The sequence below is a fragment of the Fundulus heteroclitus genome, chromosome 8 (assembly GCF_011125445.2).
Source record: "Fundulus heteroclitus isolate FHET01 chromosome 8, MU-UCD_Fhet_4.1, whole genome shotgun sequence".
NCBI lineage: Eukaryota > Metazoa > Chordata > Actinopteri > Cyprinodontiformes > Fundulidae > Fundulus > Fundulus heteroclitus.
The window spans coordinates 35,150,052-35,168,588 of record NC_046368.1 but is presented as its reverse complement, the minus strand read 5'-3'; the positions used below and the strand labels follow the sequence as shown (position 1 = coordinate 35,168,588).

At 42.6% G+C, this 18,537-nt stretch overlaps 1 protein-coding gene across 5 annotated transcripts in view; it reads left to right on the top strand.

Moving 5' to 3' along the window:
* The window catches only part of nrg1 (neuregulin 1), an 84,385-nt gene that overhangs the window by 47,788 nt on the left and 18,060 nt on the right, over positions 1-18,537 (top strand). For 2 of the 5 annotated variants that reach the window (XM_012854277.3, XM_012854280.3), the window contains exons 4-7: positions 395-462; positions 6,028-6,130; positions 18,135-18,288; positions 18,375-18,490. In XM_012854277.3, coding sequence (XP_012709731.1) covers positions 395-462; positions 6,028-6,130; positions 18,135-18,288; positions 18,375-18,490 — 441 coding nt within the window. Of the gene's footprint in view, positions 1-394; positions 463-1,155; positions 1,215-6,027; positions 6,131-18,134; positions 18,289-18,374; positions 18,491-18,537 lie in introns of all 5 variants that reach the window. The other 3 variants (XM_012854278.3, XM_036140670.1, XM_012854279.3) reach the window with 3 other exon arrangements.

Here is an 18,537-nt window from a genome sequence, read left to right as displayed (position 1 = left end):
AAACAATCTTCATTGGAGAATATAAAATCATTTTTATTTTGAGCATCATTGTTTTAATTATTTGGTTTTATTGTGTTCTCAGAGAAAGAAGGTCATTATTTTGAAAACTAAATATCAAAACAATTTCAGCGGCTTTACAGCAAAGAAATATCAGTAAAGAAATATGTTATGACCATCAAAGAAAACTTCTCAGGTTTCCAAACCGCTATAAGTGATTGTAACCAAGTGTTTACCAGTGTTAACCAGTTATTAAATAATTGCTTCTTAGTTTGCCGATAAAGTGATTCTCCTGGATCTTTATGTGTTTGTTGGTGTTTTGTGCTGTCAATAAGTGTGCGTTTATGTGTAATACATAGGTGTTGTTTTTCTCCTCTCCCTTCTATCCATCACCCAGGTGCTTGGCCGGATTCACTGGGCACCGATGTGAACAGGCTGTGCTTAAGAAAGTCTCAGACCCAAAACGTATGTGAACACAGCTGTATTCAGTCCCACATGTCATTACTGGTGTCTCACCCCTATCATGTTTTCTCCAAGACATGATGGAGAACTCCACGTTTCCCTAGACAAATTGGTGATTTTCTATCGGTTAAATCTGATGTGGAATCTCAAGTGGAAAAGCATCTTAAGGGTTCTGTCCACTAAACTCTGCAGAGCGCTGCACTGAATTTTGCATGTACTTCACATCTCATCACGTGTCATTCATGTTGTAACCCATCATGTCTAAGGGCTATGTTGTTTTCCAAGAGTCAGACATACATGTATGAATTAATGTTGTCTCCATTCAGACTAACATCCTTTCCCTGTGGCTCTTAATGTATAAGACTGTATTAGTGGGAAAGTCGGGACCCAGAGGCCATAAAAGTACATGCAAATTTCAGTCTGTTGCAAAGAGCCAAATCACACTGACTTGCTGGAGATATATGCAAACCCAAACCATTGTTCATGTAATCACTGCATTACAGTAGACAAACTAAAACACACATGAATGTCTGAGAAAAATGATTTAGCTTAGATTCTCAGATGTACAAAATTATGACTTTTTGGCCTTGTTGGCCAGTCCCCTTAACACCAGTGATGACTGTTGTGGGTTTTACACAGATCTTTTGAAACTAACACCTTCTTGTTTCTTGTTTGTTTCTTGTCTTTATTACTTAGGTGTCCAAGTGAATTTACTGGTGATCGCTGCCAAAACTATGTAATGGCCAGCTTTTACAGTATGTCCGCTATTCTTCTATACCTTTTCCAGATTAAAGCATGCATCATTAGCTCATGTCAGTAATGTTGCATCCTTTTTCATGTTTGCAATTCTCTATAATTTAGCATGGTTTCACTAATAGGGGCTGCTTATTTGGCCTGTTATTTTGTCTTATTGTTGATCACATATTATAATGTGTAATTACTTGGAACTGGAAGGAAATAGTAAGATGTATTGTTACGTATTCTTGACCAGGAAGCTTTTGATCATGGATACATGTTAATTATCTATCCATCTATCTATCTATCTATCTATCTATCTATCTATCTATCTATCTATCTATCTATCTATCTATCTATCTATCTATCTGTCTGTCTGTCTGTCTGTCTGTCTGTCTGTCTGTCTGTCTGTCTGTCTGTCTGTCTGTCTGTATCCATCCATCCATCCATCCATCCATTTTCCAAACCGCTTAATCCCTCATGGGGTCGCGGGGTTGCTGGTGCCTATCTCCAGTGTTCACCGGGCGAGAGGCGGGGTACACCCTAGACAGGTCGCCAGTCTTCTGTCTATATCTATATCTATATATATATATACATACATATATATACATATATCTGGTGTGTGTGTGTGTTTATCTGTGTGACTCAGAGGAGCATTTGTCTGCATCAGTGACACAGACAGTTGGAGACGAGCGATGACTTAGAGACATAGTTAGCTCACAGTGTGACCTCGCATTTTTTAGAAAGAGTAATGAATTTAATAAAGTTAACTGAACATGTACAAACGTTTGATTATTTACTACATGTCCTGAACGTCTTGGGGGGATGGGCATTCTCATTGGCAGGGGGAGTGCAACCCTTTGGATAATTGTAGGGAGAACACTGAGTTTAGGCGGTCCACACTTTTGATAACAATGATGTTCAAATTTTAGACAGAAAAGTCAGGTGGTTTGAAAGAGGAGCAAAGAAAGCCATCTTTGTCAAAGAATAAATACCAAGACTGAACTAGAACTGCAAGCAGTTATTAACGGGTTCCAAGCCCACCCATGCCCCGCCCCCGTGAGCATGCTCCTGGACTTCAGTTCAGCGTTTAACACCATCATCCTACAGCATCTGGTGGAAAAACTGGAACATTTGGGCTTCAGTACACCCCTTCGCAACTGGCTGCTAGACTTCCTCACCTCCTGACCTCTGTCGGTCCGGGTCGGACAGAACACTTTTGATGTCATCATCCTCAGCACGGGCTCCCCTCAGGGCTGCGTCCTGAGCCCCCTGCTGTTCACTCTGATGACTCACGACTGCGTCCCCAGGTTCACCACCAATCACATCGTGAAGTTTGCAGACGACACAACGGTGGTGGGCCTGATCAGAGACGACAGCCACCGGGACCACAGAGAGGAGGTGGAGCAGGTGGTGGGCCAGTGAGAGACAACAGCCTGATCTTTAACTTTGTGAGAAAATAAAGCAAATCCCCATGTCTGCATCAACTGCTACAAAGAAATGTGAAGTTTTAACTCAGGATGTGCTATCCAAGCTTGACTAAGCAATTAAAAGGCTTACCCAAGGCTTAGCCGTGGATGAGTCGACTGACATGTGTGACAATGCTCAGCTGTTAGTTTGTTCTGCAGAACGCATTCAATTCCATTAAAGAGATGTTGGAAAAGAGAGGAGAAGAGCCAAAAAAAGTGATCTCAGTTACCACAGATGGAGCTCCTGCTATGATAGGGAAAGAAAAGGGAGCTGTAACACGACTGAAGAATGATAATCCTGATCTCCTAATTTACCACTGCATCATTCATCAGTCAGTTCTCTGTTTCTCCCTGTCAGATGAACATGCTGAGGTGATTAATACAATGATGAAGATTATCAACTTCCTTAGGTCAATCTCTTCCTACCAGCATTGCATGCTTAGGGAATTCCTCAGAGAAGTTGTTACTTGCATTTGGCAACTGGCGAGTTAATTTCGGACCCTGTGTGTGTGTGTGTGTGTGTGTGTGTGTGTGTGTGTGTGTGTAAAAATCCATATATGATCAAATGCTGCCATCTACAGGAATTTTTAAATCCCTATATGGCCACATTTTTTATATATTTTATTCCATTATATGTAATAAATTTATTAAAAATCAACGGTTTGCTCTAAAATTCTGAAAATATTCATGAATCTCCAAAAGTGCTTTCTCTAAGGTCATTTATAATATAGTTTCAGAGAAATAAAATATAAAACTTTATAGTGTGTTTATATTTAAATTTCAATGTCTTGTAAATAGGTCAAAATCGCCTGGATTTTTAGCAAACTGAAATCAATGTTTAGTCTCCATCTGATCAACAAATGTCCACATTTTCATTGGCCTAGAACAATATTTGTGGAAATTGATTTCTCCATTTTCCAAACTTTTAAAAATTCAGAGTGAGCAACTTTCAAATATTTCAATACATGCAGTGAGAGAATTGTTACACCTTATTCAAGGAATACATCCTGAAAATCTGAGCTTGTTACACGAAAAACATTGATTTAAGGTAAATTTTATTGTTTTAAAAATTCAGAGTGTGGGACTTTCAAAAACATCAATACATGCAGTGAGAGAATTGTTACACCCTATTCAAGGAATACATCCTGAAAATCCAAGATCGTTACACCACAAAATTTTATTTTGGTAATCTTTTTAAGTTTTCAAGTTTTTTTTCACACTTTTGGAAATAGGCCCTGCCCACTTGTTTCAATCATTACCATATTTAATACTTTAATTCAGGGCTATGAATGGAAGGAGATGAAGAAGGCTTTGTAAAAATCCGATCAGCCATTCTTGCGTAGTAGATTTCTTGACATCACAGCGCCCCCTAGTGATGGAAGATCCTCAAACGGGGGCACGTGTGCAAAATCTTATTTGGAGTATGGGTTATGACGGACATGTTAAAATCTGTTATGGTTTTAGAATAATCAGCAATTACATTTAGAGCTAGCTAGCTAACAATCACTTATTTTAGCGTTACTTTTCGAAAAAGTCAAAATTAAAAAATCCGTCACGTTAACTTTTTTTATTTGTCCATGACACGGTTATATATGGAGTTTTGCGCGGATTGCACAAAAAATATAGGAGGAGTTTAACAAGAAAGGTTTAACCTTTGTAGCCATGTAGCGCGAAAACTAGCTGGGAAATGAAGGGTGTGCCAATTCCCTTTATTTTGCAGAATCATTCAATAAACAAAGTGATGTGAAGTTTTTGAGTGTGGGACCAGTAATTTGGTGGTTATAGGCCGAAACGCATTGTCCTTTGTTATAGCGCCCCCTAGTTGTTGAGGGGTCGGAATTTCTGGGAGTAGCGGTGCACATTCTGTACTTGGATACCTGATTCAATAGGTTTGTTACAAGTCCACATGGGCCGCACAACGCGTTTTAGCAGAGTGTAATAATAACCCGTAATAATAAAACATAATTTAAAAACACACGAAAAACAATAGGGTTCTCTGCACTGCAGTGCAGACGAACGGCTATGCGTTGCATAGCCCGTTCTTTCTGCACCGCGGGCTTAGAACCCTAATAATGGAGGAGGGCTCTGTTTCACCTCTCCAACACATGCAACCCTTGTAGAGAAACTCATTCCATGAGAATTCAATTATCGATCTCGCCTTGGTTGAGGAGACCAAAAGAAATTCCATGGATAATTAAACCATTTATTATTATGCAGCTTTATTATGTGTATATAATATACAACATCAACATTTCGAAACAAGTGGTATCAGAATTACCAGACTACTGTAATATATTTATGGTAAATTTAAAATGCTCTCTCTCTCTCTCTCTCTCTCTCTCTCTAAGTATATATATATATATATATATATATATATATATATATATATATATATATATATATATATATATACACGAGCCTTTTAAATTTATTACAGATATATTACAGTAGTCTGGTAATTCTGGTACTACTTGATTCAAAAACTAAACAGAATTTTTTATTTTATTAAGTTTTACCACTAACAACCAGCAATTTATGAACAGTCTAGCTTGCGAGCAAGGCTAATACTCATACTCAAATCAAGACTAGTTTTCTCAAAATACATTCACACCAACCTTGTTAACTACTTACTGACATTACTAACTAACTCACTAATGACACACATATATATTAAACACTTTCACATTAAGCTTTGTTTGTAAAGATACAAATTACCTTCATACACTCTGTAACAGTATTTAACAGCCATAATCCGAACCCTTTTGTTGGATCACTTCATCAATGTAGAAAAATCTAGTCTTTTTCAGAAATCCAAGCTGAAAACTGTTGTTTGTCAAACAAGATTCGATCATGTTTCTCCATGCATGCTACGTCAGGTTCTAGGTGTCAGCTGGAATACAATTATAAAAGAACATTACCTTTGCCATGAAAAATGACAGTTTCCTTTTTACTTTACCAGCTTGATGAATTTTGGCATAAGATTCTATTTTTCCTCAGAACAGTGTTTTTAATCCATTTACTTGCTTCCATGCTCTAACACACCTGCTTTAATTTGTTTGATTTGTTCATTTTAATTTCATCCTATTGCTCTGTTACTTTAATAATATATATACATTTTCAAAAGAGTAGTACAAAGTAATGCAAATGGGGAATTTGACATAATTAACATGTTTAACACTTGGCAGAATTGTCCCTCTGATGTTTCTCTGACAGTATTATGTATATGAGTGTTATGCATGTGCAATGTTGTAAAGTGTTGTAACGATTGCATCATATAGAATGGTTTATTTTGGTTTGGTTTTAATGTTGTTTTTGTGTTTAACTGTATTGTGATATTCTAAATGATTTTTCTCTTTTCTTTCAGAAGCTGAGGAGCTGTATCAAAAGCGCATTTTAACCATAACAGGGATCTGCATTGCACTCCTCGTTGTTGGAATCATGTGTGTGGTTGCTTACTGCAAAACAAAGTAATTATTACCATTTCTTTGGTGTTTAATTTAAGCAGACAAGTTTTGAAATACTGCCCAAATATCTCTCCAACCAGCCAATCTCTCAGTTTATAGTCAGAAGTTTGGCCACATCTACACATATACATTTAAAAAAAAAATGCAATTTATGTTAGAGCAAAAATGAAGACCTCAAGTACAAGAACATATAAAATGAATATATGCGTAAGATTCTGATACATTAGGATGAATTTCAAAAGTAAAGCTTTTTTGCTACATTTTCTTGCAAAAATCCCTGCCTTACCTGGGTGTGACATCATAGGGTGAAGCATATCTTTTGCTAGTGCAACATTTGTTGAAAACTTACTGATTTGTATTTTAAGCACCTACCTTAGCTATTTTTCTTTTGCCAAATATTCTTACCTAATTGCTGTTTTGTCTAGTTCTGTAAAAACACTGTGGCTTGGTCTACACGTTTCTTTTTTTTTTTTTGGTTAAAACTAAAATGTTTTGGTATTTTCACTGTTTGTCTACACCACAACAGTACATGCTTTCTCTGTGTAAATGGGGTGCAGAGTGGAAGGTTTCAAAAATATTATTGTCGTGGAGGGCTGCCAGATCTAACTGATAGTTTCCAGCCCAAACACATATATTTGCTGCCCAATAATAAAATTGCAAGCTGGGGAGAGCCAATCCACTTTAGTCCTTACTCTTTGCAAAATAGTTTTACACAACCTTGGGGGTTTCTTGGCCCCCAAGCTTGCACAGGAACTGACAGATTAAGCTATCAAGTAAGCTGAAGAATTTCTTAGGAAGGAATCCTGGAATAAATTGAAAGAGAAATTTGGGCAAAAGTTAATCTTTATACAACACACTCTCCCAGAAGCAGAGGCAACAAAGAACAGTGTTGTAGATCCAGAGCTTGGTAGTTTAGCAAAGGATTGAAATTGTCTTGAAATAGCTCAAAGAGATCCCTGGATACCCAAATGTCGGAAACTAGCCGATAGTTCCTTGAGGGGCAAACTAGGGAGAGGCTGAGTAGCAGCCACAAGGTTGATAACGAGAAGTTCACTCTTGCCTAAAATGAGTTGTAACCAGACATATCCCCATACTCACTTTACAGAGAAAGGAACATAGGCGTGTAGAAGTAGGGATTGGCGATAAAGAGCAAGGGATTGTCCGCATACAAAGACACTCTGTATTTAATGTTACCCCTGACAATTCCGCACACAGGGTAATAAATGTGGAATGGTCATTCTTTATAAGCACTCAAGCTAGGTGTGTTGGTGTGCTGCTGACCTCGACTCGGGACGTCGTGCGTTGGTGGGCGGAATACTTCGAAGACCTCCTTAATCCCACCCACACGTCTTCCGTTGCGGAAGCAGAGCCTGAGGACTCTGGGTCGGGTTCTCCCATCTCTGGTGCTGAGGTTGCCGAGGTTGTTAAAAAGCTCCTCGGTGGCAAGGCTCCAGGGGGTGGATGAGATTCGCCCTGAGTACCTTAAGGCTCTGGATGTTGTGGGGCTGCGTTGGTTAACGCGGCTATGGATGTTGTGGGGCTGCGTTGGTTAACACGGCTCTGGATGTTGTGGGGCTGCGTTGGTTAACGCGGCTCTGGATGTTGTGGGGCTGCGTTGGTTAACGCGGCTCTGCAGCATTGCGTGGACATCGGGGGCAGTTCCCCTGGATTGGCAGACTGGGGTGGTGGTCCCCCTATTTAAAAAGGGGGACCGGAGGGTGTGTTCCAACTATAGAGGAATCACACTCTTAAGCCTCCCTGGTAAGGTCTATTCGGGGGTTCTGGAAAGGAGGGTCCGTCGGATAGTCGAATCTCAGATTCAGGAAGAGCAGTGTGGTTTTCATCCTGGAACACTAGACCAGCTCTATACCATCAGCAGGATTCTGGAGGGGGCATGGGAGTTTGCCCCACCAGTCTACATGTGCTTTGTGGATCTGGAGAAGGCATTCGACCGTGTCCCCCAAGGGATCCTGTGGGGGGTACTCCGGGAGTATGGAGTACCGGACCCTTTAATAAGGGCTGTCTGGTCTCTGTACGACTGGTGTCGGAGTCTGGTCCGCATTGCCGGCAGTAAGTCGGACTCGTTTATGGTGAGGGTTGGACTCCGCCAAGGTTGCCCTTTGTCACCGATTCTGTTCATAACTTTTATGGAAACAATTTCTAGGCGCAGCCAAGGTGTTGATTGGGATCCGTTTTGGTGGCCTTAGGATTGCGTCTCTGCTATTCGCGGATGATGTGGTCCTATTGGCTTCTTCAGGACGTGATCTACAGCTCTCACTGGAGCGGTTCGCAGCCGAGTGCGAAGCGGCCGGGATGAGGATCAGTGCCTCCAAATCCGAGACCATGGTCTTGAACCGGAAAAGGGTAGAGTGCCTTCTCCGGGTTGGGGAGGATGTGCTGCCCCTAGTGGAGGAGTTCAAGTATCTTGGGGTCTTGTTCAGGAATGAGGGGAAGATGGAGCGGGAGATCGACAGGTGGATTGGTGCGGTGTCTGCTGTGAAGCGGGCACTGTACCAATCCGTTGTGGTGAAGAGAGAGCTGAGCCAAAAGGCGAAGCTCTCGATTTACCGGTCGATCTACGTTCCACCCTCATCTATGGTCACGAACTTTGGGTCATGACCGAAAGAAAGAGATCCCGGATACAAGCGGCTGAAATGAGTTTTCTCCGTAGTGTGTCTGGGCTCTACCTTAGAGATAGGGTGAGGAGCTCAGTCATCCGGGGAGGAGTAGAGCCGCTGCTCCTCCACGTCGAGAGGAGCCAGTTGAGGTGGCTCGGGCATCTGGTCAGGATGCCTCCTGGACGCCTCCCTGGTGAGGTGTTCCGGGCACGTCCCACCGGGAGGAAGCCCAGGGGAAGACCCAGGACACACTGGAGGGACTATGTCTCCCGGCTGGCCTGGGAACGCCTTGGGATTCCCCCAGAGGTGCTGGCCCAAGTGGCCGGGGAGAGGGACGTTTGGGCCTCCCTACTGAACGGACGGACGGACGGACACTCAAGCTAGGGTGTAAAAGTACAGAGGCTTGATCCAAACGATTCATTGTGCCTAAAACTAAAGCACTACAGGGTGTAAAATAGAAAGGCCATTCCACCTGATCCAAGGCCTTCTCGGGGAAATTAGTTGGATTGGCAGAAGTGAGGATGTCGAAAAGACATCTGAAATTTTGGAATGAGTGACGGTTCTTGATAAAACCTGTCTTGGTCAGGATTAATAATACCAGGTAAAAATGTCTGAAAACAGCTTGCTAAAGCTTGCCAGAGCCTTGACATCTGGCTTGAGGAATGAAACTGGGTGATAACTGCTACACAGATCTTGATGCGGGTCTTCATCTTTCTTCAATAGAAATTAAATGGTGCTCTATTATAATTAAAGTGGTAAAGTACCAGAAGAGTTCCACCAGGAATCCATTGGGATAGGACAGAAAGCCGTTTCATTGAGATTGATGGGTGTTTCCAAGCTGCCAACTCTTTCAGGATTAAAGAGAAGTAGATTAATTCAGTCAAAGAAAATAAAACAAAGCTGGCTTCAGAAGAACACTCTGAGTATTATAAAAAAGAATAAAACATTGTTGCTTGAGGGTTGATAGAGGTAGCTCCAGATTTATATATACAGACTTTACCAATCTGATGGGCAGTGGCTGACTGTCTGATCTGATGGGTAAAAACATTACTTGATTTTTACCCAAATTCATAATAACTACTACATGATCTAGTCAGTTGTTCCACTACAATATCAAATGACAAGATATCAAACTCAGTTTTATTTTTTTGCAGTAACTCCTTGGCTAGGTCTTTGTTGGGGGAAGAGGAATATCTAACTTGAGGATCAAAGATGGCAGCAGACAAAGCACAACTGGAAAGTGTCGCTCTTTTTCTCAAAAAAGCGGAATATGCTATAGACAGTCACCACGCAGAAAGGTCTTACATGTCTCCCACACTGTAGCTGTGGAGATGTTTGGTGTGATAGTAGCTGAGATAAGGAGGTCTACACAGTCATTCATGAGATGCCTGTGCAAATTCTGAGTTACCCAGGTCATCGCAACAGCAGACAGGCTTATATCTGAGGCAACTGGATTTTCACTCAATGATGTATCACTCTTGACCAATCTCCCACAGAAGAGAAAAAAATCCAACAACTATCAGAGTGTCTACCAGAGCTGTTTTTGGAGGAGGGGATCCTTTTCATGCAGACAGCACAGCTCTCATAACACTCTAAGAGCAAAGAAAAACAACAGCATAAATTCCAGTCTCTTCTAGTGAAAAAGAGGGCCACCTCTGCTACTACTGGAGAACACTGTTGTGGAATTATACACTGTTTAAAGTTATTTGATGTTTAATAAATAACTCTCTGTCTGTTAGGTATTGTCCGGTGGATATCAGCTCTTAAGCTGATATCAGGACAATATTGAAAGGGATGATTCAAGCACTGGCATTCGTTTAACAGCAAACTCTGCACACAACTTAGAATAATGAGTGACAACTTCTCTTCAAGTTCAAGAATTTATTAACAGAAATAAAATTAACATCCAGAGAACATCACTATATAATGCTGTTTATCTGAATTAACACTACATTTCAATCAATAAATCCTCTCTACTTGGCAAGTGAAACTTAACTGAACTACTAAGCAAAATTGAAGATAAAAAGAAGCTAAGCTAAGGGACTATATACATGCAAAAGAACACAAAGACAAAACAAGTAATTGATCATCAGAATAATTCAGTGAATGTCACGGGCTGGCCTTAAGAGGTTGGAGTACGTGGGGTGTGGAAGGATGGATGCAGAGGCAGAGATGTCGTGGTCCACAATTTTTAATTACTTGTTTTTCTAATACCTAGTTACAAAGTGCAAAGGAGGTTGAGAGAGCAATGTGTCTTCTCCAGCAGCAGCACCGTAAGTGATGAAACAGGCGCCTTTAAATACTGTCTGACTAACTGGTTAAAACCATAAAACTCTCCCAGGGGTGTACATTTAAAGATGACTTCCTAAAACTATCTAAAACCCTCTATAAACCATAACAACAACCATAAACCATGTAAAACCCCAAGCTATCTACATAAAATCCTAAACCAAACACCAAAGATAAATAGAAACCTCATAACCATATAAAAAGCTAAACTTGGCTCCCCTATACATTTCCCTGCCTTGGTCCAGTCCGGAACCTTCTTAAGGAAGTCGTTTCCGCCCCGGCCTCTTTTAGGGGACGGACCTGGACACAAGGACAAGGTGAGTACAAACCAAACATTTCACTTCCACATACAACACTAAGGATAAAATAGATATTGCACACATGTTGATATTCTAATTTGTCACCCTCTTCTCCAGGGCCCAACCACTCTACTATAAAGTGCTGCAGTGCCACTGGATCTAAAACAAGGAAAAGGAAATGCATTCAATAAACATTTATACAAATAACTGTGTGCAAGTATTTCTTAAATGTGCAAATATGCATCCATAAAGTGCTGTATGCTATCTAAAGTGCTAAATAAAGTGCTTAAATACAAAGTTAAATGTTCATTCTTAGATGTAACAAACGGTGGTTTGTTACATTTCCCCCCTCTTCTCGGGAAGACGAAGCCTCAGTCTTCAGCAACTCGGGACAGACAGTCTGCCACAGTGTTAGTCTTCCCAGGTTGGTACTGCACGGTGAAGTTATAGGGCTGCAGGGACAGGTACCATCCTGCAATGCGGGTGTTGGCATCTCTCATGCGGTGCAACCATTGAAGTGCCCGATGGTCAGTCTCGAGGATGAAGGGACGCCCAAGGAGGTAGTACCGCAGTGAATCAATGGCCCACTTCATTGCAAGACACTCCTTCTCTATAGTTGAGTATCTTGTCTCCCGGTCCAGCAAGCGACGACTGAGGAACACAACCGGTCTTCTTTCTCCATCCTTCTCCTGTAGGAGGACCGCTCCTAGTCCCCTCCCCGAAGCATCGGTCTGAAGGATGAAGGGCTGGTCAAAATCAGGGCTGTGGAGGACAGGCCGAGTGCAAATGGCCTCCTTCAGATCTCTGAAAGCCTGATCACACTTGTCAGTCCAGCAAACTTTGTTGGGGGCAGAGTTTTTAGTCAGGTCATTCAGGACAGCTGTTCTCTCCGCAAACTGCGGGATGAACTTCCTGTACCACCCGACCAAGCCAATGAATCCTCTGACCTTCTTTTTGGTGGTGGGAATCGGAAACGCTCTGATGGCCTCCATCTTCTCCACCTGCGGCTTGATCCTGCCAAAACCAATGGTGTATCCCAGGTACTCGACTTCCCTGTAGGCCACTGCAACTTTATGGGGGTTAATGGTGAGTCCAGCTTCACGAATTCTCTGCAAGACCTCCTGGAGGTGGTGAAGATGTTCTTTCCAGGACCGACTATAGACAACCACATCATCCAGGTAGGCAGCAGAAAACTCAGAGACATCTCTCAGCACATAGTCCATGAGTCTCTGAAAAGTAGCTGCAGCTACTGCAGGCCGAACGGCATCACCCGGAATTGGTAGAAGCCAAAAGGGGTTCGGAAAGCAGTGAGATCTCTTGCTTCTGGTGCCAGTGCCACTTGCCAGTAGCCTCTGGAGAGATCCAGCGTGGTTATGAAGGTTGCACTCCCGACTCGCTCCAACAAATCATCAATGCGGGGCATTGGGTAAGGGTCGAAGTTTGATACTGCATTCAGGTACCTAAAATCAATGCAGAACCGTAGCGAGCCATCCTTTTTGGGGACCAGAACAACAGGACTACACCACTCACTTTTAGAGACCTCAATAATTCCAAGCTCCAGCATTAAATCAATTTCTTTCTTCAGCAGTGGCCCCAACCGCTCAGGAATGCGATAGCTTCTCTGTCTCACTGGAGCATCCTTTTTTAGTCGGATCCTGTGCTGCACCATTGAAGTGAAACCAGGGGTTTCCTGAAACAACTCTGGATCAAGCAGAGGTTTTATTTCCTCCTGCTGAGGGGGAGAGAGATGAGACAGGTCAATGGCAACAGACTTCACGACAGGGGTGGGAAAAAACTTTTCGGTCACCTCCTCATCCTGTACAGCTCGTACCAACAACTGCTGTAAAGGCTCCTGGTGGGCTTGAAACTCTTTTAGTAGATTTATATGGAAAACCTGGTGTTTCTTGTTTCTTTCAGGCATGTATAATTGATATGTAACATTGCTAAGCTTTTTTGTAATCTCATATGGCCCATGCCATTTAGCAAGCAATTTATTGTCACTGGTTGGTAAAAGTAACAGTACCTTTTGACCTGGGGTAAAGGCTCGGTCCTTTGCCTTCTGGTCGTACCAGGTTTTCTGCTGTCTCTGTGCTGCCTTCAGGTTTGCCTGTGCCAGAGTTGTCATTGCCTCCAGCCTCTCCCTCATTTTGAGAACATATGCCACAATGTTGTCTCCTTTGGACTCAGTTTGCTCCCAGTGGTCTTTTAGCAAGTCCAGAGGCCCTCTCACCTGGCGTCCATATAACAGTTCAAACGGTGAGAAACCCGTCGATGACTGCGGGACCTCCCTGTATGCAAACAGTAGATAGGGCAGCCACTGGTCCCAGTCTTTTCCTGTTGAAGACACAAACTTGCGCAGCATACTTTTGAGTGTCTGGTTGTAACGCTCAACCAACCCGTCTGTTTGGGGATGATAAGGGGTGGTCCTAATTCCCTTTACCCCCAAAAGCAAATAGACTTGTTGGAGAAGTTTGGACAAAAAATTTGTACCACAATCAGTGAGTATTTCTTTGACAACCCCCACCCGTGAGAAGAGCTGAAGCAGACAATTGGCAATTTGCTTAGCTTTTATGGACCGAAGTGGGAAGGCTTCAGCATACCGTGTAGCATAATCACAAATCACCAAGATGTAACGATTGCCCGTGGAGCTTCTCTCTAGGGGGCCAACAATGTCCATACCGATTCTTTCAAAAGGAGTGCCGATAATTGGTAAAGGCTGCAACTGGGCCTGTGCTACGCCCTTTCCCGAGGTTAGCTGGCAGGTTTTACAAGAACTACAAAATTTTGAGATCTGAGCATACATGCCAGGCCAAACAAAACGGCTACAAATTCTTCTCCATGTTTTTTGAAAAGCCATATGGCCTGCCCAGGGAATAGAGTGACCAAGCTCAATAACTTTCACTCTATACTTCTCTGGTAAAGCCAGCGCTTTGTTTTTGTCTTTAATTTGATAAAGGAGACCATTTTCTATGATGTAGCTGGCATCCTCCCAACAGCTAATTCTCTTGACATCCGCCTGCTGAGGGGCCTTGTCAAACCAGGGCTTAAGAGTGGGGTCCTGTTTCTGCAGAGCCCCCAAATCTGCAGGGATGCAGAACTCCACAGGATTTAGCGGTTTGGAGAGCTCCTCTTTCTCTTGTTGCGTGCCAACAAATTTATCCCTTCTCTTTTGGGCCTTGGACTTTCTCGTCTTGCCTGGCTCAGAATCTAATTCCACATCAAAAAATGGTAGTTCCTCCAATACACCCCTGGCAATTTGGTCTCTAGTAAGGACATTGCAATGTTTTGCCGGAACATGTGTGGATTCTGTAGGATTGGAAATTACATTGGGCTCTAACACCTCAAGCTGGTTACCTTCTGCCTGGATAATGAGATCTGACAGTGTGGGAATGTCATTACCAAGAATGACTGGATAAGGTAAGCTTTTGGCAAGAGCGACTGTGAGCAAATAAGTTTGTCCTCCAACAGTCAAATAAATATCAGCTGTCGGGTAAGAATGTTCATCTCCATGAATGCAGACTAATGGGGTCTTGTCTAAGGACTGATGCTCAGATGGAACCAAATTAGACAAGATTACTGTCTGACAACAACCAGAGTCTAATAGTGCTTCTGTACGATGGCCATTAATTAGTACTGGTGTTGTACGCACTGACTTCTGAACACTCTGTCTGGTTGCTGGCCTAGGCACAGAACAAAGTAAAGACTTATTGGTTTTTAAAGCGGGGCAAAAGTGTTGGGTGTGACCAAACCTATTACAGTTATAGCACCTGACCTCTTGTGCCATTCTAGCAGGCTTATTAGCTGGGCGAAACCGATGGGGATATGGCGAAGTCTTAATACCGCTGTTACTCTGACCCAGACCACACACCTTATGACCCCCAACAGACTTACTTGGTAGGGTTTGGCGAGGTTCTCGGCCGTAGTAGGTAGTTCTTGTCCCCCTCCGTGCGGATGTAAAGGTCTCAGCAAGGCGAGCGGCTTCTTCAGCAGAATTGGGGTCGTGTTCCCGGATCCAGATCTCCAGCTCGGGGCTGACCATCCGCAGGAACTGTTCCAGAATCAACTTCTCACAGATTTCTTTCACTGTACTTCTTTCCGGCTTGATCCATCTGGTGACGAGGTCCTTCAGACGAACATACAGCTCTCGCGGCGTCTCATCAGACTCAATCTTCAGTGATCTGAATCGACGACGATAAGTTTCCTCTGTGATCTCGTACCTGGCCAAGATGGCTTCTTTGACCTTGTCGTAGTCATCAGAGTCTCTCATGTCCATCTGAACGTAGGCACTTCTGGCTTTGCCTGTAAGCAGAGGGACCAAACGAACCGCCCACTCAGTCCATGGCCATCGACACAACTGGGCCATTCTTTCAAAGGTAGTGAGGAAGTGTTCGATGTCATCATCAGGGGACAGTGGATGCAGCTTGGGCTCCCTCCGGGGCCTGTACTGGTACTCCGGCTCAGACTCTATGTCACCATCACACGGAACCTCCGGCTCCAATGGCCTGTCCTCTTGGTGTGCTGATCGGTCTGATTGCCTCTCCATTACCTGCTGCTGGATCTGCTGGACTTTGTTTTGCATGCTCTTCCAGCGCTGTTCTTGCATGGACCTGTCTTTTTCCACCACTTTGTCCCTTGCAGCCTGGGAGTCAATTAGCGACCTCATCATGCTTGCCAGCTCCTCCAATTTGTCTTTGGAACCACTTGCACTTGCTCCTTCGGGTTCGGCCAACACTCCATCGTCTGGCTCTTCCGGGGTCCTTCGTCCACCTCTCTTCATCTTCTTCTCTCCACAGCAAGGGAGCACTCCTGACACCAATTGTCACGTGGCTGGCCTTAAGAGGTTGGAGTACGTGGGGTGTGGAAGGATGGATGCAGAGGCAGAGATGTCGTGATCCACAATTTTTAATTACTTGTTTTTCTAATACCTAGTTACAAAGTGCAAAGGAGGTTGAGAGAGCAATGTGTCTTCTCCAGCAGCAGCACCGTAAGTGATGAAACAGGCGCCTTTAAATACTGTCTGATTAACTGGTTAAAACCATAAAACTCTCCCAGGGGTGTACATTTAAAGATGACTTCCTAAAACTATCTAAAACCCTCTATAAACCATAACAACAACCATAAACCATGTAAAACCCCAAGCTATCTACATAAAATCCTAAACCAAACACCAAAGATAAATAGAAACCTCATAACCATATAAAAAGCTAAACTTGGCTCCCCTATACATTTCCCTGCCTTGGTCCAGTCCGGAACCTTCTTAAGGAAGTCGTTTCCGCCCCGGCCTCTTTTAGGGGACGGACCTGGACACAAGGACAAGGTGAATACAAACCAAACATTTCACTTCCACATACAACACTAAGGATAAAATAGATATTGCACACATGTTGACATTCTAATTTGTCACCCTCTTCTCCAGGGCCCAACCACTCTACTATAAAGTGCTGCAGTGCCACTGGATCTAAAACAAGGAAAAGGAAATGCATTCAATAAACATTTATACAAATAACTGTGTGCAAGTATTTCTTAAATGTGCAAATATGCATCCATAAAGTGCTGTATGCTATCTAAAGTGCTAAATAAAGTGCTTAAATACAAAGTTAAATGTTCATTCTTAGATGTAACAAACGGTGGTTTGTTACAGTGAATCCTGGTTCACTGTAGATCTGACTTAAGGTACATCGAATGGAGTTAAATTAGCTTAAATAATTTAGAACAACACTTGGCATGTGTTTTAACGCATTCACAATGCAAATTCCGAGTCACACAAAATATTATTTGAGGAAATAACATTTTAAAGAATGATTTGCTCAGTAAAATCATGAACATATCATGATCATGAATATTCCATATTAATGCGGTAATAACACTCATAGCTCTATTAAACGATGGCGGAGCGAAACGAACAAGCCTTACGCTTGAAACAACCGTAACTGAATATCCGGAAACAGGAAGTCACCAGGAGCTGAATAGCATTTTGGTTAGCAGATTTTTGGCGCTAACTTTAAAAGCTTCGGCCTTATTTTCCATCATATTCAGTGAGCCGGATAACATAAACATTAATATCCCATCAATGTATGAAACCCTTGTGGAGATAACGTTTGTTATAACCATAAAAACACACTCAAATCATATCGGCAATGGCCTGATACAGAATGTTAGCATGAGCTACGTTCCATTAGCTCTTTGAGTTTAAAAACACCATGTACGCATTACACAAGCTTTCCAACAAACCATGTAACTTTTCCTGTGGTTTCTCTGCCGAACCTATCGGTGCCTCATGTGAGTTCGGGCCATTTTGGCCATCCAAGGAAGAGAGCAGTGAAAGCAGAGGATACGTTGTTTCTTAGCCTGCTAGCCCGCTGCCAAAAGGGGTAGCAGCAGCATCAACTCAGTCACATACAACATTGCAAAACATCTTGCAACAACTTTAGGTCCGCTGGTTGGAAACACTCCACACCACATACAAAACTCTACAGACTTAATTTTCAAAGTCTGACACCTGAGACTGACACCAGGGAAAACCATTTGCTATGTATACATTGACAAATGTAACCAAAATAAACAACCGCTCAGAATAAAAATGTGTCATGCGGAGGCATTTGTGGCATGATAAGTTAAGTGGGGCAAAAAAGCGTAACATCTATTGGTAGCAACTAATTTTTTTGTGATGCATACAATCTGACTGATCAATTTTAAATGAAACAGATAAATTACCATGAACCAACATACTACCCAGAGTGCTGGGTAATAAAGTCAGTGGTCATATGATGTTCACATTCTCCTTTGTTTCTTCCCAAACAGCAAGCAAAGGAAGAAACTACGTGACCGTCTGAGGCAGAGCCAGAAGAAGAAGAGAAAGAACAATGCAAATACTGCTATTGGCTCCAGTACAGAAAGCTCTGCTACAGGATGTCAGAGTTCTGGTGTGCCTCTTCACAATTTGAAGAAAGCTAATGTAAGCTGCAGGTTTTACATTAAAAGGATCAGAACTGAAATGTGTAGAATGAAAGTGCTTCTCATCCTGCTTCTACCTTTTTCTAGCCATGCAATGGTTCTATAAGGCTGGATGCAACTGAGGAGACAGAAACAACCTTTCCCACGAGCAAATATGCAACTGCTAATCAGCCCACTACACTCACCAACATCTCCAGCCAAAGGTGAGAACAAAAATTTCATAAGACTTCCTCTTTGGTTTTGCCATTGT